Source organism: Bos grunniens, chromosome 29 (genome assembly GCF_055505025.1).
Source record: "Bos grunniens cultivar Pamir isolate PY7600 chromosome 29, Bosgru_T2T1.0, whole genome shotgun sequence".
In the NCBI taxonomy this organism is placed as follows: Eukaryota; Metazoa; Chordata; class Mammalia; order Artiodactyla; family Bovidae; genus Bos; species Bos grunniens.
The window spans coordinates 11335326-11357868 of NC_141193.1; the positions used below are offsets into that span (position 1 = coordinate 11335326).

The window sequence follows — 22543 nt, forward strand, 5'->3', positions numbered from 1 at the left end:
ATGCATTTGTTTCTGCTCTTCTTTTCCTGCTTGGCTCTCCAGCATCCCAGACGCTCTGTGCCCAGGGTACTGCAGTTGCCATTCTCTCCTTCACAGCCATTGCAGCGGCCCCTTGTCCTGGCTGCTGGAACATTCCTTTCAGGTAGAGAAGTATCCTCTGTACCTCTCCTTTGTCATATGATCGCTCTTGGTGGGATCCCAGGGATGAAGGGAGTCAGGTTTTTGAAATTCAGCTGTCTTGGGTTGCCTTTGACTCCAGTCATCCGTCTATTCCCAGTGGCCTCTGTTAGTAATGCTGCTTGGGCTGCCTCTCCTGACGTCATTTTACAGCCAGCTGTATGTGCAGCATTCAGCCAACTAGCCCCCTAGGCACTGCTCCTCACACTCCTCCCAGCTTCCTGTTGCCACATGCCCTTTGGATTCAGATTTTATTTCCTCTGGTTTCATTGAGTAAACCTTTGGTGCCTTAGGTTTGAAAATACAGGAGTAGGGCACATTTGGGGTTCACCCTTCTGTTCAGCAAACAGAGCCAGTCTTCTTTCGGCTCAGTGGGTCAGAGTGTCCGGGCCCACGTTTCCACCAGTGATCCAGTGGGAATAAAGGCTGCTCTGTCCCAACGGTGGAGCAGGGTTGATCCCAGGCATATTGGCTGGCTCCTTTAAGACCAGCCTTTGATACAGTGTCAGGAAAATTGTGGTTTCAAGTTCAAACTGTGGTTTTGGGAGATTCTAGGTTAAAAGGAAAAGAGCAAAGAAGCATCTCTGCTTTGGGGGTCTTTGGGAGTAAGTTTCCTTCCCTGGAGGCATTCCTTGAGTTTCATTACAGTTCTTTTCCCCTTACTCTCCTGGGGTTTCTGAGGGTGGAGGATAAGGGTCTTAAGGGAAAAAATAATCATCTCTCAAAAACCACAGTTTGAACTTGAAACTCAACACTGTGATTTGAATTCTTCAAGTCATGGTTTGAATTGAAAACGCCTGCCCCCATGCCAGAGACCAGCTTTAATGAGGCAGGCAAGCAAAGGCCTACAGATTGTGATTATTTAAAAAATTTAATCCTAGATGGGAGAAAAACAGAATGTGGCAGGGTTATTATTCTGGTGCTTCTCAGTGGTTTGACCTGCAGCTGCGGAGACCTGCCATGTTCAGGAGAAGGTTGTCACTTACCAGGGGCTTCAGTCTTGACTTGAAACCAGAGAGCGTGCAGCTTTTTGTTTCCTACAATCTCGGGTATATTCACTCCGGATTGAATTCCAGCAATCCTTTAGAAACTGACATCCTGCTGCCACACTCCCACATCCCCTCTTAAAACCATTAATCACCTCTCCCGGGGTGAAAGGTTGCCTTTGGAGCTTTGCTGCAGCCAGCTGGAATGGCTCCTCTCCATGTAGGCGCTGATGAGCTCGCCTCACTCCGGCCTCTGCACGAACGGACCTTTGGGAGAATAATAGAAACACTGACTCATCACATGACCATTTGGAAGGGTCACAAGCCAGAGGCCTCCTTTCTACAGCCAACAACAACTTGAATCCTCCACCCTCCGTGGAGGGTCCCTTTTGTTACTGAGCAGCCACAAGCCACAGAACCGGTGAGGAAATACTGAGGAACCATATGGGCCCAAACTCATCCTTGAGGATGAATGATTTTAAGTGAGCAGCTCTCCAGGTCCAAAGTTTTCGAAGCCTCGAGGTCACACAAACCAAAACACAAAACAAACAGAAAATAGTGAAAACCAAACTGAAGAAGTGAACTTGGTATAGTGAGCAAGGTGAATGCCATAAGGTCAAAGAAACAGGAAGTGAAAGAAATGTCGGGCTATTTAGAAAGTTTCTTTCAAAATTCACCAGTAGGAATTTACAGATTTAAATTTCCTGGGCTTCTGTTGAGGATAGATAAGGATTTTCTTTATACACAGTTACATCTCGGTCATTGTGGCTGCCCACTGACCCAAGTCTGCCAGACTTACAGGGTGAGACGGAGGGGCTGGAACTCCATAAAGTAGTCAAGTTCAGAAAGGAGGTAGCTGAGGTGTGCTGGAGCATGGGAGAAGATGGCATGAAGGGTGATAGGTATGTAAAAAAAAAAAAACCTATCCTGTGCAAATATGTTGAGAATTTGTGGGTAGCTTCTAGATCCAGGAAGACAGAGCACCTATTTGACACTGATGGTGGTCTAGATAGGAATGATAAGGACGGCGGTGTGATAGATTTTGCAGGCTCGAATGAAGGGAGAGTTTTCTGTTTATCCCTATTTAATAGTTCAGGGCTATGGGATTCCCCTGGTGGTCCAGTGGCTAAGACTCCATACCTCCAAGGTAGGGAGCCCAGGTTCCATCCCTGGTCAGGGAACTAGATCCCACACTCCACAACTAAGACACAGTGCAGCCAAATAAATATTTTTTAAAGAATGATTTCAGGGCTAGATTTCTGACTATGTGGCCACTGACTGGGCATCGAAGCACATTGTGAGTGGTAGTGAGGAATGCAGTCCGAACGGCAGAGCGGGGAGGGCACCTTTGGATGTGTAACATAAAGAAAAGATGCCCTAAGACCCTGAGGGTCCTCAGGACTCAGAATGGACATAAGTATGGAAGTAGCATTCATTTCCAATACAGAGTATGTTGGCAACCTATTAGCTGAAAATGTGTTGCTCAGATGGGTCAAACTAACACGATGAGCTTATGTAGTCACTAAGTCTTCTGAGACTCCGTGGACTGTAGCCTGGCTCCTCTGTCCATGGGATTTCCCAGGCAGGAATACTGGACTGGGTTGCCATTTCCTTCTCCAGCAGGGTGAGGTAACCACCCTAAATTGAACACCTGCAAAAACTCAGCCACACAGGTTCAGGTAAGGAGATCGGCTTAGCAGCTTGTGTTCAATAACAACAAAAAGACATGACAACAAAGAGCACCGGAGGCTTTCCTTTACTGTGAATCTTATGTAAGGAACTTACAGCATCATTGGGTTGTCAAAAAGGCCAAGCAATATCAGGCTGTGTTAATAGAAGTACAGCATCTGGAAGGGAGGAGGCAAGAATCCAGACCACTGTTGGCACCGTGTTCACTTGTGGCCACCAATGTTAAGGACTTTAGTGACAGGCTGAGGTCGCCAGTGGAAAGGCTACTGCACAGGCAGAACCAAAGGCACGGGGGTAATTTAGCTGGGAAGGAAAAACACTTCCCAACAAATGGGAGTTACTCAAAATTGGATTGGGCTGCCTTCTGATAGGTAGTGAGACCTTCATCCCCACAAGTGTTTAAGTAAAAGCTGGACTGATGGGAGGTTCCTGCCCAAAGCTGAAAGTAGAATTCAGTCAGCCTTTCCGCTTTCTCCCAGCCGGATGATTCTGACTTACGTCCACCACCTGCTCACCACCCTCCTGCCTACCGTCTTTTGACTGGCCTGGGGCAGCTGCTGAAGGGGACAAGGGGAGTCTGTGGGTTCAAGAGCCGCTAGCGCCCCCAATCAGGGAGCAGGGGAACCCACTGACCGGCGCACCCAGGGAGGGTTAGGGTGCAAACCTGCTGGTAGGCTGGAGGCTAGCCTAGAAGTGGGTTGCCATTTCCTTCTCCAGCAGGGTGAGGTAACCACCCTAAATTGAACACCTGCAAAAACTCAGCGTCCCACCTTCTCGTACAACACAGGTATCTCGGGCTCCATCGCGACCAGCAATTCCCGGGACGCGCAGCCTCCAGCCTTGTTCCCGGAGTCTCTTTCCTCCCCCGGCCTCCGTCTCACGCCCACAGCCCTTCGCAGGAAGCCGACTCCCAAACCCGGGCAGGGGGTGTGGGCCGAGGACGAAACCCCGCCCCCAGGGGTCCCTGATCTTTGCCCCCGCCCCGGGCTCCGCGCCTCCCCGGGAGGCCACCGGCGGGCCGGCGGGCGCCGCTGCCTTTTGTGTGTTTCGTTTCGAGGTGCGAGAGACCCCCCAGCCGTACGCCGCGTCCCCTCGCGGCCCCCGGCGCCTCCTCTCGGCGTCCCCAGCCCCCCTGCTCGGCTCCGCGTGCCAGCTCGGGGCTCGCTGGTTCGCTCCCCGCGGCGCCAGGAGGAGGGGCGAGGGCCCGCAGCCCCCTCCCCCGCGCGTGGCGCCGGAGCCCAGCCGAGCCGGGGGGACCCGCCGCCGCCGGTCATGTGGGCCGGACTGCTCCTCCGGGCCGCCTGCGTCGCGCTCCTGCTGCCGGGCACCCCGGCCCGCGGCTACACCGGGAGGAAGACGCCGGGGCACTTCGGGGCTGAGAGGTAAGCGCCCCGCACCCCTCCCCTGAGCCTTCACCGGAGCGCTACCGGCGCGGAGCCGGGAGGCGCGGAGGGGCGTCCCGGAGCCGCTGGTCCGGGCACCCGCCCGTGGCACTGTCGGCGCGGGCGAGCCCGGGAGGTCGGGACAATGGGACAGCAGCTTGTGGTCCGGGCGGGTGGCCGTCCTGCGCCTCTGGCCGGGGCTGTCCTGATTGGGATCTGGCGGGGGGACCGGAGACCCCGACGCTAGGTGAGCCCTTCTGACTACCGTGGAGCGCGGATCCCTGGCCAGGGGGCCGGGGACATACCAGCTAGTCTTCGGACTGGCGGGCTTTTCGCTCCCAAACGTGCCCGTGGCTCTGCCTAGGCAGTGCCTGGCCTGCCCCGCGGCGCTGGCCGCTCCGCGGCTGGGGGCTTTGCCTGTATCCAGGCTCCGTGCCCGCCGTGGACCTTGGAACCGCCGGGGTCTCTCTAGGTTACGTTTCGGTTTCTGCCAGTGTGTGCACGCGGGCGGGGGTGGGGTGTTTGTCCCTTTGCTCTTTCCCGATTGATGTCTCCCTCCCCTCGTGTCTCCTCCTGGGAGGGCCGGGTCGCCGCGGGCGGAGCGCGTGTGTGCGTGATGCTCAAAGCGAGGGAACACGGTGTCAGCGGGCGGCCTGGCCCGCGGCCACGGCCTCGGGGGCGGGGGGCGCGCAGGGGGGCGGCCCCGCCAGGCTCGCAACTCGCACGTGTGCTCCACAGCCACCGCCAGTTCCTGCTCAGATCCGCCCTGCTCCGCCGGCGTGTCAGAGCTGTGCTGCCTGCCACCTGTCTCCCCGTCACCGCCTGCCCTCGGCCCCTTGGGGCGCTGTGCCCCTGCCCACCTGAGGATGAGGCTCCAGTGGCCTCCCGGGCATCCTTCCATCCACCGCTCTGGTGGCCCCCCTGTCCCTTTGAGAGCCCCATCTGAGGAGCCTCCTTCTCAGGCTGCTGCCATAATCGCTCCCACGAGGGCAGCGGGTGAGACATCCCTGCCGCACTCCCCACCCCCTTCCAGGGCCCCTTCTGTGCGATGACTTCAGAGAGGGAAAAAGCTTTTTGAGGCTCCAGGGACAGTTTTCTGCAGACGTTTCTGTTTTGCCCTGTGCCCAGAGTTTCCCTTTCCAGAATACTTGTCACTTTTGACACAGATTATTCTCCAGAAGAGCAGACTGACTCTGTCTTTCCATCCATGTCCCGAGTGTCTGCTGCACATCATGGATGCTCTATAAACTGCCTATTGCTGTTGTTTAGTCCCTAAGTCGTGTCCAGCTCTTTGGGGTCCCAAAGGCCCCAGAGGAACCCTCCAGGCTCCTCTGTCCATGGGATTTTCCAGGCAAGAATACTGGAGTGGGATGCCATTTCTTTCTCCAGGGAATCTTCCCGACCCAGGGATAGAGCCTGTGTCTCCTGTACTGGCAGGTGGATTCTTTACCCCCGAGCCACCAGGGAAGCCCCTAGACTGCCTGACTGGCAGGATATTCCCACCAGTCTTCAATCTCAGGTAGAACACTGTTGGGGGAGATTTCTTGTCCCTATTCTGTTGGACTAGGATTCCTAGTTCAAACTAGGCTGGACTTCATCATCCTCTGCCCAGCCCAGAACCAGTTCTTGTCATCGCCTCTGACCCTTTCCAGGCCCATGTGCTTGCCGCTCCTGCCTGGAACATTCCTCCACTCTCACCGGCTGTCCCCATTCTCTCTCCAGCCTCAGTTGAGGAAACCACTCCTGTGCTCCCTGGGCCTCCCTAGCCTGTAACATTCTGGCACTTGTTGCTATACATGGTTCCTTGTCTGCCCCTTGAAGGTGGAGGAAATGGCTTGTTCATGGCTGGACTGCCTCGCCTCACCCAGCCTTGGGCACACTGGGTTCCCCTTCACTCCCTTGGGCAGCTCTCCAGCACCCTCTCCCCCTTCCCAGAGATGTCACCTGGGGAATGACATTTCACCATCTCCGCCCCCCCCGCTTCTTTTGTTATCCCTTCTCAACCTTGCCCTCAACTGCCATTGATTAAGTACCTACTATGTGCCAGATGCTGCCCTTGGTGCGGAGTTGAGCAAAAAGATGAAGCCCCTGTCCTCAGAGTATGGTAGGGGAGCTGGGGAATGAGTATGTCAACAAACTAGGGAGTATTGGGTTGGCAAAAAAGTTTAAGATGTTATGGAAAAACCAGAACAAACTTTTTGTCCAACCCAATAATTCAGTGTCCCAGGAAGTAAGTGTTATGAAGCAGAATAAAGTGAGGTAAGGGTGCACAAGTAGGGCCTCTCTGAGAAAGTGACTTGAGCAGAGAGACTTTTACAGGAAAGGGGGTGCTGTGTGTGTGTGTTTGGGGAAGAACCCTCCTGATGGGGGAAACTGCAAGTGCAGAGGCCCTGAGGCTGCTGTGCAGAGGCCCTGAGGCTGCTGTGCAGAGGCCCTGAGGCTGCTGCCCCTGGGGTTCTTCTTCCATTGCGGTCTTCCCTTCTCAGCTCTGAGGGCCCTCCTTGCTCTCAGAGCAAGAGTCCACGTGGCAGGCATCTACAGGCAGCTAGTGTCTGTTCTCTTACAACTGTGTCTTTGTCCTGCCTCCAGGAGGGACAGACCGTCTGGGTCATTTTTCTTTGGAAACTTCTCATTGTCCATTGGGGGTGGAGGTGGGGGCTTCCAGAAGTGTTGGTTGACTGACTTACTGACTGGCTGGGAGGCTTTCACTGCCCAGGAGATGAATCCTCCCCTGGCCCCCAGGACAGAACATGGAAGGTAGTCTCTCCTCTCTTGCAGACGCCGGCTGGGCCCCCACGTCTGCCTCTCGGGATTCGGGAGCGGCTGCTGCCCTGGCTGGGCGCCCTCCATGGGCAGTGGGCACTGCACCCTTCGTAAGTGCCTGTGCCTGTGCCCCAAATGTCCTCCACAGCAGGGTGCGCCTTCCCTGGGCTGGCCTGAGGGGCAGACTGGGGGGCTCCAGCCCCGACTCCCTCACCTGTGTTTCTCCTCTCAGCCCTCTGCTCCTTTGGCTGTGGGAGTGGCATCTGCATCGCTCCCAATGTCTGTTCCTGCCAGGACGGAGAGCAAGGGCCCACCTGCCCAGGTAACTGGGGGCGCGGGCCCTGGCTGATGGGAAGAGCTCTGTTTACACTGAGACTGTGCCGGGCACTGGGCAGTTGTGCCCTAGCGCATCATTTTCAAACAACCCTATGAGGTAGGCATTCTCATTCCCATTTTATAGATGAGAAAACTGAGGCGCAGAAGCTAGTGGCTCGCCCAAGGTTACATGGCCAGTAAGTGGCAGAGCTGCATTTAAACTCAGTCCTGTGTGCCTCCAGGGCCCCCTTCCCCACAGAATTTAGGAGGAACGGGGTGGGGGGCTGGGGAGGGGGGCGGCTGGGACTGCTGCATGGCGCATGCTCATAGGTGCAGTGATTGTTTCAGAAGCCCACGGACCCTGCGGGGAATATGGCTGTGACCTCACCTGTAACCACGGCGGCTGTCAGGAGGTGGCCCGAGTGTGCCCCGTGGGCTTCTCCATGACCGAGACAGCGGTTGGCATCAGGTGTACCGGTGAGAGGCCTGGGAGCAGCAGGGAGGGGCGGGTGGGAAGGGGGTCTCCTCCCTGTCCTCCGAGGCCAGTCTCTCGGGATATGCTGGAGTGAAGCCAAGCTAGGAGCAGCTCTGAAGTCTGCAGGTGGGCAGGTGGGCAGCTGAACATGAGGAATCTGCCACTTCGGCTATTCCACAAATACCTATCAAACATGTCTTAGGGACCAGGAACCGACCTGTGGTTGGGGTTATGCGGGTGGTGTCTGCTCATATGTTGCTTCAAGATATGGTGCAGGGAGATGAGTAAGGACAGTGACAGTCCCACCTAATGGGACCATCACTGGAGGAGTGCACAGTGTCAGGGCCCACAGGGGCACAGGGAACTGGGGCTGGAGGTGGGCTGGACTGCAGAAGACTCCCTCGAGAATGTGACATTTGAACGATGAGGCAAGGGAAATCAGTAGTTATTTTGTAAAAATATTATTTGTTCATGATTCAAAAAATTTCCTACAGGCCAAGTCTGTTACCTTCCCCATAGATGCTACTGTGACCAGCTTCTTACTTGTCTTTCCAGAGAGCTTGAAAGCCATCCCCCACCCCCACCCTTGTGCCTTTTTAACATTTTGTGGAAATAAACATTTCTTCCCCTGAATATAAAAATAAAAAATAACTTACTTTGGAACATTTGGAAAGTAAAAGAAGGGTATAAAGGTGAAAATAAACATGTCCCAGAAGTTCCTACCCAGAGATATTTGTTACTAAAATGAAGTTGTTTTTTTTTCCTGCCCTTGTCCCCTGGGTCTGTATGTGTACTTGTGTGTGTGGGACATGCCTCTCTGTCTGTTTTATAAAATTGGGATCATACCTTATCTATCACTTTCGTTCGTTGTTTTTCTCACTTTGTGCTGTGAGCAGGAAATATTAGTAGTCCTTACAACATCACTTTTAATGGCTGCAGATGTGGCTACTGTAATCTAAGTACCTACTTCTGTGCTATCCATCCTTAGCTTGTCTGCAGTGTTCGGCTGCTATGAATAATGCTTCAGTAAAGTGGCTTCTAGTTGGCCTCTCTGATTATTTCCAGAAGGAAGACTATTGGGTCAAAGGTCCCATGAAGGAGTTTTGGTGCTTACTCCTCCCCCACCCCCTTCCCCGCCTTTTTCAGAAGGTTGAAGTACTTTCCAGACACATTTCTCCTTGCAGAGGCAAACTGGAGTAAGGAAAAGCCAGAGACCAATGTCAAAGCAAGTGCAGGGCAGGGGAGTCACAGGGGTGGGATAGGGTGAGTCAGAGTGGATGTCTTAGAGGAAGTGGGCATAGTCCCAAAGGTGCCTGCCGTGGGAAGAGCAAGAAAGGAGAATAGAGGGGACCAGTAGGCATGGGGGCAGGGGGTGGAAGGGAGACTCAGGTGGGCAGAGTAGACTGGAGTGGGAGGAGCTGACCTCGTAGGTCTTCATGGTTCTGAGATAGGAAAGGATGTTTTGAAGCTGGGTGGGGGGGGTTTCTGTCTCTCAGCCCCCTCCCTCCCCCAGGCTTGAACCTCCCTAAAGCAATATTGGCTCCCCCTGGACAGAAGCCTGGGGGCTCCTTTGTGCCCCACAGCTGAACCTTAACCCACCACCTCTCCAACTCAGCATCCCACCAGACTGCCCCCCTCCCCACTCCTCCACTGTGTTCCCTGTGCTTCCTGGAAGCTCCATTCGACAGCCCCATTCTTGATGCCACCTGGTCCTCTCAGCCCATGTCTCCTCCATCACACAACTGCTGTGGGGGGTGGTCCCTGGTGGGACACATACATAGCCCCTGCCCCACACTGGCCTCTCATGGATGTGCCTCATGACTCCTGTGTTCTCAGGCTGCAACCGTCTGGAGAGCCAGCACTGTGTCTTAGTCATGTTTGTGTCCTCGACAGATCCCTTCCAGGTCCACTGCATGCCAGCGGTGCTCCACAAGAACTAAAGGGAATTTAATCAACCTTCCTGCCCCTTCCCCTGGCCTTTTTTGGGTTGCCTTGCAGGTGGAACTGTTGGAAATAGTTCTATTTCAACCAGTCTCTCCCGTCATCTGTTCTGTGTGGGTCAGAAGAGGCCTGGCCCCATGGCCTCTTCTTTCTTGGACTGGGGGCCCCTAAAACCAGAAGATTTACCTAGTGCCTTCTTTCTTCCTGGGGTGGCAGTGGGGCATGCCCCATGTGGGCTCAGGGTCCTTGTGGGATGCAGTCCCTCCCCATAAACAAAACACGTTCAGAGTGAGCTATGTAAGAGTGTTTCCTCTCTCCCTAGACATTGATGAATGTTTAAGCTCCTCTTGCGAGGGCCACTGCGTGAACACGGAAGGCGGGTTCGTGTGCGAGTGTGGGCCGGGCATGCAGCTGTCTGCGGACCGCCACAGCTGCCAAGGTGAGTGGCTCTGGGAAGGGTAGTGATGCTGCGTGCTGTCGCCACCACTTTTAGACTCTGACGTGGACCTCGAGGCCCTGCGAGGCCCAGCCTGTGCTCTCCAGGCATGACTGCATGTCACCTTCACCACGGTTCTCTAAGTGAGATGCTGCTCTCTCTCTCTCTGTTTTTTTTTTTTTTTGCCTGCACCTCTTGGCATGTGGGACTTTAGTTCCCCGAGCAGGGAACACAAAGTCTTAACCACTGGACTGACAGGGAAGTTCCAGGAGATGGTGTTCTCATCCTCACTTTATGGATGAGGCTTGCCCAAGGCCATTCCGACAGCAGGAGGAGGGGGAGTCAGGTTGCATGTCTGACACTAAGGCCTTTGCTCTGGACCACGACTCAGTAGAAACTGCTGCTGCCATCATTGCAGGATTTGGGGTAGGTGAGGGAGAGGCAGAGGGAAGGGCCAGGGGCAGGCGGAGCAGACTAACCAGAGCGAGGAGGCCACTGACATGGGGGAGGGCTGAGGGGACAGGGCTGTGACACACGGGGGTGTGTCATGTGCGAGGCCATGCTGTGATAGAGTCACCACCTGCCCCTGTGCTGGGCCAGGCTCTGGAGACACACAGCCAGTAAAAAAGCATCCTGCCCTCCAGCGCCCTGCCTGATGGAAGGGGAAGAACAGTGAGGTTCTTCAGTGAGGTCCTCATGGCTCTTCTTCTAAGGGCACTAATCCCATCATGAGGGCCCCACCCTCAAGACCTCGTCTACCTCCCAAAGACCCCACCTCCTAATACCATCACATTGAGGGTTAGGGCTTCCATACGTGAATTTGGAGAGAATGCAGTTGAATAGCACTTGGTCATCAATCTGGTGAGTGCCCTGCCTGCCTCTCCCCAGTACATGTTCCCTTATAGAGATAGAAGGATAAGAGATGCAGGGAGTATGGGGGGTTAATAGTTATTCAACTCCTGTGTTCCAGGCACCACGTTAAGTACTTAACACACATTTTCTCATTTCATCCTCAGAATTGTCCTATGAAGTTGGTACTGTTTATTTCCATTTTCCTGGTAGGAATAGTGAGGTTTAAAGAAATTAATTTGCTCAAGATCATATTAGAGTTGAGATCTGAACCCAGTCATTGCTCCATCAGCTTTTCCCCCCTCAACAGTCCATCTTGAAGATATTTCCACATCAGGGTCAACAGATTTGCTTTATTCTTGTCAACTGCTGCCTGGTGCTCTGCAGTGCAAATATCTCATAGTTTCCTAACTCTTCTCTTATTGATGAATATACAGATTATTTTCAGTTTTTTCCTAATTTCAAACAATGGCTTGGGGAGGCTTTGACAGGGGAGGTGGTATAGAAGCTGGGTTTTGAGGTATGAATAGGAGTTTTCCAACCAGACAATATTAGAAAACATTCTAAGCAGATAGGAGAACATGTGTAAAGGAGGAGGGCCACAAGAGCATGGTGCATTTGGAAAATGGCCAGAATTTAGGCCAAAGTAAAGGTAAGGGGGAAGGAGGGAGCTTGGAAAGGCAGCCCTGGGCTCATGAGCTATGGTGCAGCATTAGTACTTGTGGGAGCCTTGGAGAGATTTTAAGCAGAAAGTGGCCTGATCAGAGGTACCCTTCGTCAGAACTTCCTGGAGGCTGTGTAGAGGGTAGCTTGGGAGGAGCACAGGGAGAGGCAGAGAGACACACAACACTGTTGTTATCCTCCAGACCAGAGACAAAGGTGCCCTGGGCTAGGATATGGCAGTGAGGGTTGAGAGAAGTGGGCTGGTCCACGGAGAACTTAGGAGTTGATAGACTGGATGTGGGTTTTGAGAAGGAGAGGGGTTAAGAGTCTGGTAGGAGATGGTGATGAGAGAGGTCGGTAGAGAGGACTGTATGTTTCCACAACCCCACAGGGAAATGAGCTCCAGCCATGTCCTGTTCCCTTCCAGACACTGATGAATGCCTTGGGACCCCCTGCCAGCAGAGATGTAAAAACAGCATTGGCAGCTACAGGTGTTCCTGTAGAACTGGCTTCCATCTCCATGGAAACCGGCACTCCTGTGTAGGTAAGGCCAGGGACCCTGCTGTCTTCATACTTAGGTTGCCAATCAGGAAGACTGACAGAGTGAGCCCAGGGACAGGGAAAGGTCAACAGTCTGGACCTCCTTGGTTCCCTGGAGCCTGCAAGTGCTTGAGCCTTTGCTCAGAGCCTACCTTTCCCTGGGGTTGGCGTGGCTCCTGATGGAAGACCCCGTCTTGGACTTTTCCTGGCCACATGCCACTTTCATGCTGTTATGTTTCTCTTCCACCCTCTCCCAGATACACCCCAAGGATTCCTCTCTGCTCACCCATTTTCTTGGCTGCCTTTGCTCCCCTTGGTAAATAAAGCACGTTATGTCTTGGTTCCTCTGGTTTAGAAGGAGACCCCTGTTTTCTCAGCCCATTAGCAGAAATTTCCAGAAAGGGATTGGCATGTTTGGCTTGAGCTTGGCTCATGGGTTGAAGGTGGGGTCCCATGGGCCTGAAAAAAGACCTTGTTCTAGCAAAGTTGGGTGTTTGTCCTGAAGCCTGCCCTGAGCAGTGCAGTGATTTTTTTTGGAGACTCTTTTTCAGAAGGGCCCACAGCACCCGATGCCCAACACTGGGATGGTGGAGGGTTTGGAGCCGAGATTCCCAATGGGGGCCCATCCCCACCAGCCAGCACTTAATCACTGCTGCACAGTGGTGGAGTGCGAGTCACTGGTGTATCCATTAAATGCCTACTGGATGTACAGACCTTCCAAGGGGACCAGCACTAGACTTCAGCCCCATTCCCAGACATCTGAGTCACGTCATCGCCCTGGGGCAGGGAAGGACCCCGTAAGAATACAGCAGGGAGACTTCCCCGGTCTTTTGGTCTAAGAGATGGAGGAAAGATAACTTGGTAGCCCTGACAAGGCAGCCGTCGGTAGCGAGGCTCTCCCGCAGATGTAAATGAGTGTCGGAGGCCCCTGGAGAGAAGAGTCTGTCACCATTCCTGCCACAACACCGTGGGCAGCTTCCTGTGCACCTGCCGACCCGGCTTCCGGCTCCGGGCTGACCGAGTGTCCTGTGAAGGTGAGCTCCTGGCCCGGCCCCTGGCTCTAGGTCCCGCCCCCGGCTCTAGGCCCCGCCCTCAGCCTTCCCCTTCTCTCCCTAAGCGCGGGAGACAGGGTGCCTGCCTCTTCCTTCCGCAGAAACTTTTTTTTCAGTTCATCTTCTTTGTTATTTCTACCACCGACCTTTTATCTTCTCTCTTTCCCCTTTACCCATCCTTCTTTTATTTTCCTTTCACTGTTTCCCCAGCCCTACTGTTTTCCCCCAAATAATAAAGGGAAAAAAACCCACCAAAAAACAATCAATGACAGAGAAGCCTTTATGTAGGAGTCCCAGTAACCTGGGCTCCGCGGGACACTTCCGACAGTGTGGGGTCAGTCTCTGCCATGCTTTAACAGCGTGCCTGTAAACGTCTGTGTAATATCGTGTCAATATCCAAGGTGTTCTTTCTAGTCCAGGGGCCAGTTTTCCATGGTGTGACTGCCCGTGTTGGTCTGAGCTTGGCCACCCAGGTTCCCCTTCCCTGCCCAGCCTGTTTTCTCCCGGGCGCACTCTGATTTGTGACTCCCTCTTTCTCCTCTTACCTTTGCCCCACATTTGCCTCCTCTCTCTCATGTTGGTCAGATCTCTCTTTGAGACTGTTGGGCAGTTGGTGTCCATCTGCAGGGAAAATGTGTACTTTCCTAAGCGTGTATGTGAGTGTGTGTGTGTGTGTGTGTGTGTGTGTTTTGGGGGAGGCAACATCTTGTAAGCTGGCCTTTCTTGGGTGGGACCGGAGAGGACCCTGGGCTCTTCCTTCTCCTGAGCCTCAGCATCTCCTCGTGGGAAGCCCCTTCTGGGTCAGGAGCAGGGGACACACTGCCAACTTGTCGGGACACAGAAGTAGGGAAGGGTCATTCCCAGGATGGATCCCTGAGGGCTTCAGGGATCCCGAGTCTCCTCTGTGGCCAGCCAGGAGGGGAAGGGAGAAGACTGATTTGGCAGTGGCCGAAGCTTCTGACTGGAGAAGGTGATGGCACCCCACTCCAGTACTCTTGCCTGAAAAATCCCATGGACGGAGGAGCCTGGTGGGCTGCAGTCCGTGGGGTCGCTAAGAGTCGGACACAACTGAGCGACTTCACTTTCACTTTTCACTTTCATGCTTTGGAGAAGGAAATGGCAACCCACTCCAGTGTTCTTGCCTGGAGAATCCCAGGGACGGGGGAGCCTGGTGGGCTTCCGTCTGTGGGGTCGCACAGAGTCGGACACGACTGAAGCGACTTAGCAGCAGCAGCAACAGAAGCTTCTGACCACCAGCATCACCAACTCATAACTTCAGTTTGCTTGTTTGGTACTTTTTCATGAGTCTTCTCTCCTGATCATCACTGCAGCCCCGTTAGTCTGAGGTTCAACTGTTGGTATTAGACCCATCCTGCTGATGAAGAAACTGACCCAGGTTCAGTGCCTTGTGATGATGGACCCAAGTCCACGCCCAGCGAATCTCACCTCTTGCCCCTGCTGCCTCCTTCCAGACCCTTCTGTGTTTCCGTTTCAGCTTTCCCCAAAGCTGTGCTGGCCCCATCTGCCATCCTGCAGCCTCTGCAGCACCCTCCTAAGATGCTCCTGCTGCTTCCAGAGGCAGGCCGGCCCGCCCTCTCCCCCGGGCACAGCCCTCCTTCCGGGGCTCCGGGGCCCCCGACTGGAGTCAGGAGCACACGACCACCACCTCCCATGCCTGCACTGTCCACGTCCTCCCCTTCTGCCCCGACGCCGCTGCTGTCCACCCCGGTGGCCACCCCCGTGCCGCATCCCTCTCTGCTGGGAACCCTCAGACCTCCCGCACAACTCCAGAAGACGGCGGTGACCCCTCCCTTGCCCAGGGGCCCCGAGACCACACGGCTGGCACCAGGACCCTCTGCCTGTTGGCACCTAGGGGCCACGTATGAGTCAGGGAGCCGCTGGACAGAGCCTGGCTGTTCCCAGTGCTGGTGTGAGGTGGGTGTGAGGGGTCCTTGGGGTTTCCCTGGTCTGGTGTCTGGGGCCTTGTGGTGGCTGGAACTTCCGTTTCTGCTTCTAGGATGGGGAGGTGACCTGTGAAAAGGTGACGTGTGAAGCTGCTTGCTCCCACCCGATTCCCTCCAGAGATGGAGGGTGCTGCCCATCGTGTACAGGTGGGAGCCGGTCCAGGGAGGGCTATGAGTTTCCTGCAAGGTCCTCCCTCTTCCTTTTTCCTGCCTTTCTGCAACTGAAAAACAGTTATCTAACTTTGATATATCACCTGAAGGGTGATCCCTGGGCCTAGCCCCCAGAGCTTCTGATTTATCAGGTGTAGGATAAGTCCTGGGAATTTGCCTGTCTCACAAGTTCCCAGGTGAAGCTAATGCTGTTGGTCCAGGGACCACACTTTGAGAACCACTGGTATCTGTGTTCCCAAGGGGAAGGTTTCATCTTAAGGACATCCTTTTTTAAGCTTTATTCATTCATTCAGCAGGTTTCTCCAGACCCAGTCTGCAGTCCCCTCCCCTGCCTCAATCCCCCTCCTAACTGCAGGAAGAGTAATTGTTCATAAATTGTATCGCTTTCCTAATTCCCTCCCACTATCTGCTGACAATTTTAAAAATTTGCTTTCATTGCTGTTAGGATAAAGACCTCAAATCGTAACAAGTCCTTCAGCAGAGTGCTTTAAAACTCACCCTGCACAGGAATTGCGGGCTTCCCAGGTGGCTTGAGTGGTAAAAGATTATGCCTGCAATGGGGGAGACCTAGGTTCTATCCCTGGGTTAGGAAGAGCCCCTGGACAAGGGAGTGGCTATCCACTCCGGTATTCTTGCCTGCAGAATTCCATGCACAAAAGAGCCTGGTGGGCTACAGTCCATGGGGTCACAAAGAGTCAGACACGACTGAGCAAATGAGCACACACACATGCACATGAATCGCTGGGGATCTTGTTAAAATGCAGATTCTCATTCAGAAGATGTAGAGAGGGGCCTGAGCTGTTACATTTCTATGAAGCTCCTGGTGATAAGATACTGATGCTGCTGTACTTTGAGCAGCAGTGAAAAAGTCTTTCTAAAGGTGACAAGGAAAATGCAACTCACTGATTTTCTTAATGATGATTGTTATCTTTTACTGTGTCTCTACTGTGTACTAAGCCCGAAATGTCAATTGCTGTCTACATTACATCTGAGGTTGTGGCTCCTTCCAGGTTCCCTGCAGGGCATGTGGTGGTGTTTCCATTTAACGAAAAAGACAACCGAGTCCCAGAGAGGTTAAGTGACACATCCAAGTCCAAGGCTACTCACGTGACAGGCCAGGTTTGGAACCTGGGGCTGTATGGCTGCCTTTCTTGCTTTATAAGAATAAAGGACCATACTTTCAACACAGTTCAGGGCTTATCAGACATGAATAGGACCTTCCCAGGGTACCATAAGTGGGTGTCTCCTGTGATTTTCCAGGGGTCTTAGGACCCCACAATTCTGAGTACCTAGATCTGGCCACTGCTGAGGCATCCAAGCCAGTGAGAGCAGGTTCTGGGTATGTTATGCCTGGAAAAGGAACGAGACCTCCAGCTTCCTTTGAAGAGGTTTGATGCCTCCACTCCTGTTTGTCTTTCAAAGGCTGTTTTCACAGTGGCGTCATCCGGGCTGAAGGGGACGTTTTTTCACCTCCTAACCAAAACTGCACCGTCTGTGTCTGTCTGGTGAGCATCCCAAGCTTCCTGAAGCCTCATGGGTGTTTTCTTAACCTTTGGGGATTTTAGAGGAAGAGGGAAAGGCGGGATGGTAAAGGTGAGCTAGTTGAACGGAGGGAGAGCTCTCAGGCTGTGGATTTGGGTTGGAACTTGTCACATTTCAAAGTGTGGGGGATGGGAAGGCAGTAGTCTGTGGGGTCAGGGAGGCTTCTGCTGAGCAGAAAAGAGCCAGCAGGCAAACAGGGTCCATCTGTCTTGGAAGGGGAGGGGAGGGTACTCCTTCGGAAACTTCCTACCAGGGAGGCTGTTTTTCTCTCCAGGCAAAATATTTGCCGGCACAATAAAGGTGTCCACACGCGGAGGGAGAAGGCTGGTTACCAGACTCAGCTTGTTAGCATTTTGCTAGAGGCAAGTGCACTCCTCCAAGAATAGTTATTAAGCTCCTACTATGCGCCAGATGCAATCAGGTGCTGTCCTGAAGACTGGCTCACGAGCACCCAGTGCGCACAAGTCTAGCTCCTCACCTGAGGCTCCTGGCAGCTCTTCAGGGTTGGCTTTACTGTCCCCATTCTACAGATGCAAAGACAGGCTGGGAGGTGACAGAACTGGAATTTGAGCCAAGGTCTGTCTGCTTCCAAACCTAGGCTCTGCCCACCAATCCTCACTGCCTCTGATCATCTTTAAAAGTGGCCCCAGCCTGTCAGGGATGATGGAGCTGCAATGTAAAATGGGGGAGGGGTGGCACGTAGACCGCTGCCACCACCCTTACTGAGCCCTTCCCATGTGCCACACTCTTGTAGTGACCAAGCACTTTTGTGCCTGATCGCATCTCACGCAATCCTCAACAACCCTGGCTCTTCTCACAGGTAGGGAGACAGAGGCTCAGAGGTGATATGCTCTGCCCAAAGTAGGAGGAGCAAACCCTGGGCCTCAGGTCTGGCTGACTCCAAAACTGGGGACCTTTTTTTGGTCTTAGCTTCAGTTTTTGAAAATTGAGTTTTAAATTTAATTCTCTGGCCAGTATCAGTGACTTGGTTCAAAACTCAGATGCACAGGAACGGGGAGTAACCTCTCCCTCACTGCCTAGCATTCTTCCAAGAGCTTCCGAATGCTATAGGATGGAATGGCATAGGGGGCAGTGCCATGGGAGGGAATGCCATGGGGAGGCAGTTCCATGGGAAGGAATGCCGTGGGGGTGATCAATGGGGACAATGCCATGGTGGGGAAGTGCCATGGGGGGATGTCATGGGGGGATGCCATGGGGAGCAGTACCATGGGGGTCTAGGCTCGTCCATTTTCGTGAGGAAGGCAGCATGCTCTGCTCTCCGTTCTGCCCCTCGTCTTGGAAAGGGGAATATTGGAAACCAACACCATAATAAACCCTGCTACTGGGTCCCTGCCTGCATCCCTTTGTGTCCATGCTGGCATTTAAAGGTCTCGGATGGCTTCCTTTAGGAGACTTTGGTGTGGGAAAGGAGTCCTGTGGATGATGTGAAATAGGGAGCGAGCTGGTTCTGATGGACCTGATGGTCCATCCTCCCCCCTCCACTCCACCTCTCACCTCCCCAGGCTGGAAATGTGTCCTGCATCTCCCCCGAGTGTCCCCCCGACCCCTGCCAGGCCTCCCCGAAGTCGGACTGCTGTACTTGCGTCCCAGGTAAGGGACTCTGTGGGGTGAGGACGGCAGTGTAGGTGAGGGTGGAGGGGTGTACTTTGAGTATGTTTTTTTTGAGGGGGAGTGGGCACAGTGTTCTTGCCTGGAGAATCCCATGGACGGAGAAGCCTGGTAGGCTGCAGTCCATGGGGTCGCACAGAGTTGGACACAACTGAAGCGACTTAGCAGCAGCAGCAGCAGAGTACAGAGGATGAGATGGTTAGATGGCATCACCAACTCTATGGACATGAGTTTGAGTAAGCTCCGGGAGTTGGTGATGGACAGGGAAGCCTGGTGTGCTGCAGTCCATGGGGTCGCAAAGAGTTGGACACGACTGAGCGACTGAACTGAACTGAACTGAGCATAGGAGAGAGCAAGAGCATTGATTTCTGCTCTAGAAACTCAGATTAAGTGAAGCATTTTAGGGTGCTGTTTTTTTTTTTTTTTTTTGCTGCATCACCTGGCATGAGGGATCTTAATTCCCCAAGTAGGGCACCAGGGATCGAACCTGTTCCCTGTGCAATGGAAGGTGAAGTCTTAATTAGGGAAAGTATGGTCCCTTGGACCACCAGGGAAGTCTCAAAGTGCCAGTTTTAATTGAGCACCTACTGTGTACACAGCAGTTTGGATGCTAGGTTGGGCTCAGAGCCTGGCCTGCCCCCAGACAGGGTGGTGTGTTCAACCCCGACAGGAAGGGGTTTGGGTCCACCCTTGGCATGGTTCTGTCCCGACACTGGGAGGGGGTCTCCCTTGCCCCACTCCTGAGTCGGTTCTTTGTTAAAATGTGCTTCTCTTTCCTGAGATGACGTCATGGCTGTCACTGCTGGCTCTGGGCCGCTGCTGTGTGGGGTGCTTGCCAGCCCTTGATCTCATTAATCCCTGTGGTGCAGCCCTGAGGGAGTACTATTCATAGCTCCATTTTATGGATGAGGAAACTGAGGCTCAGAGAGGTCATCACTGCCCAAAGGCACATGCCAGTTAGTAAAGAAGCAGAGCTTGCTCTCAAGTTTACCTGACTTCAGAGCTAGTGTTCTTATTAAATACTGCTTTTCCTCTTAACTTTTGAATGTTATATTATTTTTAGTTAAAACATTTTTTGAATAGGCAATATGCTCCCTTTGAGGTAGGAATTGTTAACCCCATTCTACAGATGAGAAAACTGAGGCTTAGGAGAGCTTAAGTATTTTGCCCCTAGCGAGTTGAGAAGCTAGAATTTGAACCCAGTGCTCTCTGACTGAACCCAGGTGGAGCCTTGGCCAGTTTTTAAGGTTGTTTTTTTTACCAACAGGGGTGAGGGATGTTCAGATAAGAGGTTCTTACTGAATCCTTCCCAACCCTATCCAGGGAATGATGGCATTCCCAGACCTGGCTGCAGGTGTCTGGGGCCCTCGTTTTTCATTTCTTCTTTTCTCTTACTCTTTTAGATTAAAAAAAAAATGTGGATCATTTTTAAAGTCTTTATTGAATTTGTTACAGTATTGTATCTGTTTTATGGTTTTGGTTTCTTGGCATGAGCCATGTGGAATCTTAGTTCCACAGCCAGGCATTGAACCTGCACTCCCTGCGTTGGAAGATGAAGTCTCAACCGCTGGACTGCCAGGGAAGTCCCACTTACTGTTTAGTTATTCAGGGCTTCACTGTCTTCTTGGTTAGGGACCTTATTTTGTGTATGCTTCATTCTCCACCAGTTTTTAAGCACCGATCTAATTTTATTAATAGTTGAGGGTAGCAGTGGTTGGGCTCTTGGGTTTGGGCATGCCGTGGAGTATTGTGGGGGTGCATTTTCTTCCCAGAGACCCTCTTACCTGTTTCTTTAGCTGTCCAAAGACCTTGAGCTGTCTTTTCCTTTTTCCTCCACAGTGAGATGCTATTTCCACGGCCGGTGGTATGCAGACGGGGCCGTGTTCAGTGGGGGTGGTGATGAGTGTACCACCTGTGTCTGCCAGGTAGGGGGCTGAGTTGGTGGGTGATGGGCAGGGGCACAGAGCTTTCCCAGGAGCCCTTGACTGGGAGAAGAGGAGACACTGAACAGCAAAAGGGAAACCGAGGCAGGAAAGAGACTAAAGGGACTTAGCATTCCCCAAGGCCTTCCCGCAGTCTCCTTGAAGGTGGTCCTTCAGCGTTGTTATTATAGAGCACCTACTGTGCACCTGGGACAGTGCTGAGTCCTGGGGCCACAGCCGAGCACAGGGCGGCCTCGGGTCCCTTCATCAGGAGGCCCACAGCTAGGCAGGCAGTGGTGTGCCTGGCAGAGGGCACAGTGTGAGCAGAAGGCTGGAGGCGGGAGAGAGTATGGCATAGTCTGAGGCCTGGTGGTGTTCATTCTGGCTGGAGGCCAGATGGCAAGAGGGACTGGAGATGCAGCCGAGGCAGGGATCCTGTTTGGGCTGGGTTCCAAGAAGCAGGGCCTGGGGTGGGCCTCTTGTGTAAGTGGTTTTCTGGTGGTGGTGCTCTCAGGAGGAACTGGCCAGGGAAGCAGGTCAGGCTGGTGAAGGGGCCACGTGGAGACAGGGTCTCGGGCTGATCCCATGGGGAGCTCTGGAGTGGGAGGACACCAAGGAGGTGGGTGTGTCCAGAGGCCATGGAGCTGGGCTCTTACACCCCCAGCATCAGGTGGTTGTATATAGTCCCTTGCTTCCTAGGGAGTGTAGGGGGAAGGAACCCGGAGGACGCTGTTAGCATCAGCCAAGGGCAGTGCCTAGGGGACCGACAGGGTCTGTATGTGGGGGTGACAGCCTCTGCTTCAGACTCAGTCAGGAAAGGCTTTGCCTGCCAGGCAGAGGGTTTGGACTTTGCAGAGCTGTCAGGTTTTAAGTGATGGAGGGGTACAATCAGATTGGTGCACGAGAAGGTTCTGTGGCTGCAGGTGAGAGTGGGTTTGGAGTTGGAGCAGAAAGCTGTTGGAGAAGCGAGGGGAAGAGGTGCTGGAGGCTGCAGCTAGGGCAGCCTGGGACCCTGCAGCCACACAGTCGGCATGTTCCAGAGACCATCTCCCAGCCTGACCCCCAGCCCCCAGGGAAGGACTCACCCTTTCTTCCCCTCTTGCCCCCTGGAGATCTGTCACCTTCAGGGGAGGAGATGGCAGCCTGCTGGCCTTCTCTTGCCCCTCCCTGGTTCGTGCCTTTGGTTCTCTTCCAGAACGGGGAGGTAGAATGTTCCTTCACTCCATGTCCGGAACTGGACTGCCCCCGAGAGGAGTGGTGGCTGGGCCCCGGGCAGTGCTGCTATGCCTGCAGGGAACCCGTGCCCATGACAGGTGAGGGCCACCCAGCCTGCATCCCAGGCCGCACCCAGCACCAGGCCTGGAAGCGGAGGGGGAGGAGGCTGAGCTTCACCCGCTGAGACTCGTGTGTGTGTATGTGTACTCTGTAAGCATGTGTGTGTGTGTGTCTGTGAGTGTGTATGTTTGTGTGTTTTAAGTTTGTATATGAGTAGCATCTGTGTGTGAGTTTGTGTACAAGTTGTCTGTGAGGGCTATCGGTGTGTTTTATTGAGTATAATTGCTTTACAATGTTGTGTTACTTTCTGCTGTACGATTAAGTCAATCAGCTATATGTCTACATATATCCCTTTCCCTCTTGGACCTCCCTCCCACCCCACCCCCCATTCCACCCCTCTAGGACATCATAGAGCACCGAGCTGAGCTCCCTGAGCATGCAGAAGGTCCCCCTGGTTACCTGTTTTGCACGCGGCAGTGTAGACATTCATATATGTCAGTGCCACTCTCCCAGCTTGTCCCACCCTCCCCTCACACCCTGGGTCCACATGTCCACTCTCCATGCCTGACCTGGAAATCGGTTCATCTGTACCATTTTTCCGTCTGTGTGTTTGTGTCGTGTGTCTGTTGTACCCATATGAGTGTGTCTCTGTGTGTGAATGGGTGTGTTCATGGATATGTATGGACGTGTACCTTTGTGTGTGTGTGCCCGTGTATACCAGGTGCATGCTGGGAGGGAAGAAATTGACTAACACGGGGAGCCAGGCGGCAGC

The 22543-nt window shown here is 53.6% G+C and overlaps 1 protein-coding gene and 1 long non-coding RNA gene across 12 annotated transcripts in view; one reads left to right on the top strand and one right to left on the bottom strand.

Annotated features, from left to right (window-relative positions):
- Nucleotides 1-22543, top strand: part of VWCE (von Willebrand factor C and EGF domains) — a 52767-nt gene continuing 30224 nt past the window's right edge. For 10 of the 11 annotated variants that reach the window (XR_015157520.1, XR_015157521.1, XR_015157518.1 and 7 more), the window contains exons 1-14: nt 1-142; nt 3640-4234; nt 7013-7107; nt 7230-7319; nt 7661-7789; nt 10051-10167; nt 12104-12220; nt 13122-13250; nt 14764-15203; nt 15286-15379; nt 16826-16908; nt 18469-18556; nt 20414-20499; nt 21692-21809. Coding sequence is in view for 6 of the 11 variants with exons in the window: in XM_086383574.1 (XP_086239700.1) it covers nt 1-142; nt 3640-4234; nt 7013-7107; nt 7230-7319; nt 7661-7789; nt 10051-10167; nt 12104-12220; nt 13122-13250; nt 14764-15203; nt 15286-15379; nt 16826-16908; nt 18469-18556; nt 20414-20499; nt 21692-21809 (2323 nt within the window). In the remaining 5 variants the exon portion in view is untranslated. Of the gene's footprint in view, nt 143-3639; nt 4235-7012; nt 7108-7229; nt 7431-7660; nt 7790-10050; nt 10168-12103; nt 12221-13121; nt 13251-14763; nt 15204-15285; nt 15380-16825; nt 16909-18468; nt 18557-20413; nt 20500-21691; nt 21810-22543 lie in introns of those variants that run through there. The other variant, XM_086383577.1, reaches the window with a different exon arrangement.
- Nucleotides 1030-3748, bottom strand: LOC147342081 (uncharacterized). The gene is made up of 2 exons (XR_015157536.1): nt 3623-3748; nt 1030-1430 (listed from the first exon to the last, which is right to left on the bottom strand). It is a non-coding gene; the product is annotated as an uncharacterized LOC147342081 (long non-coding RNA).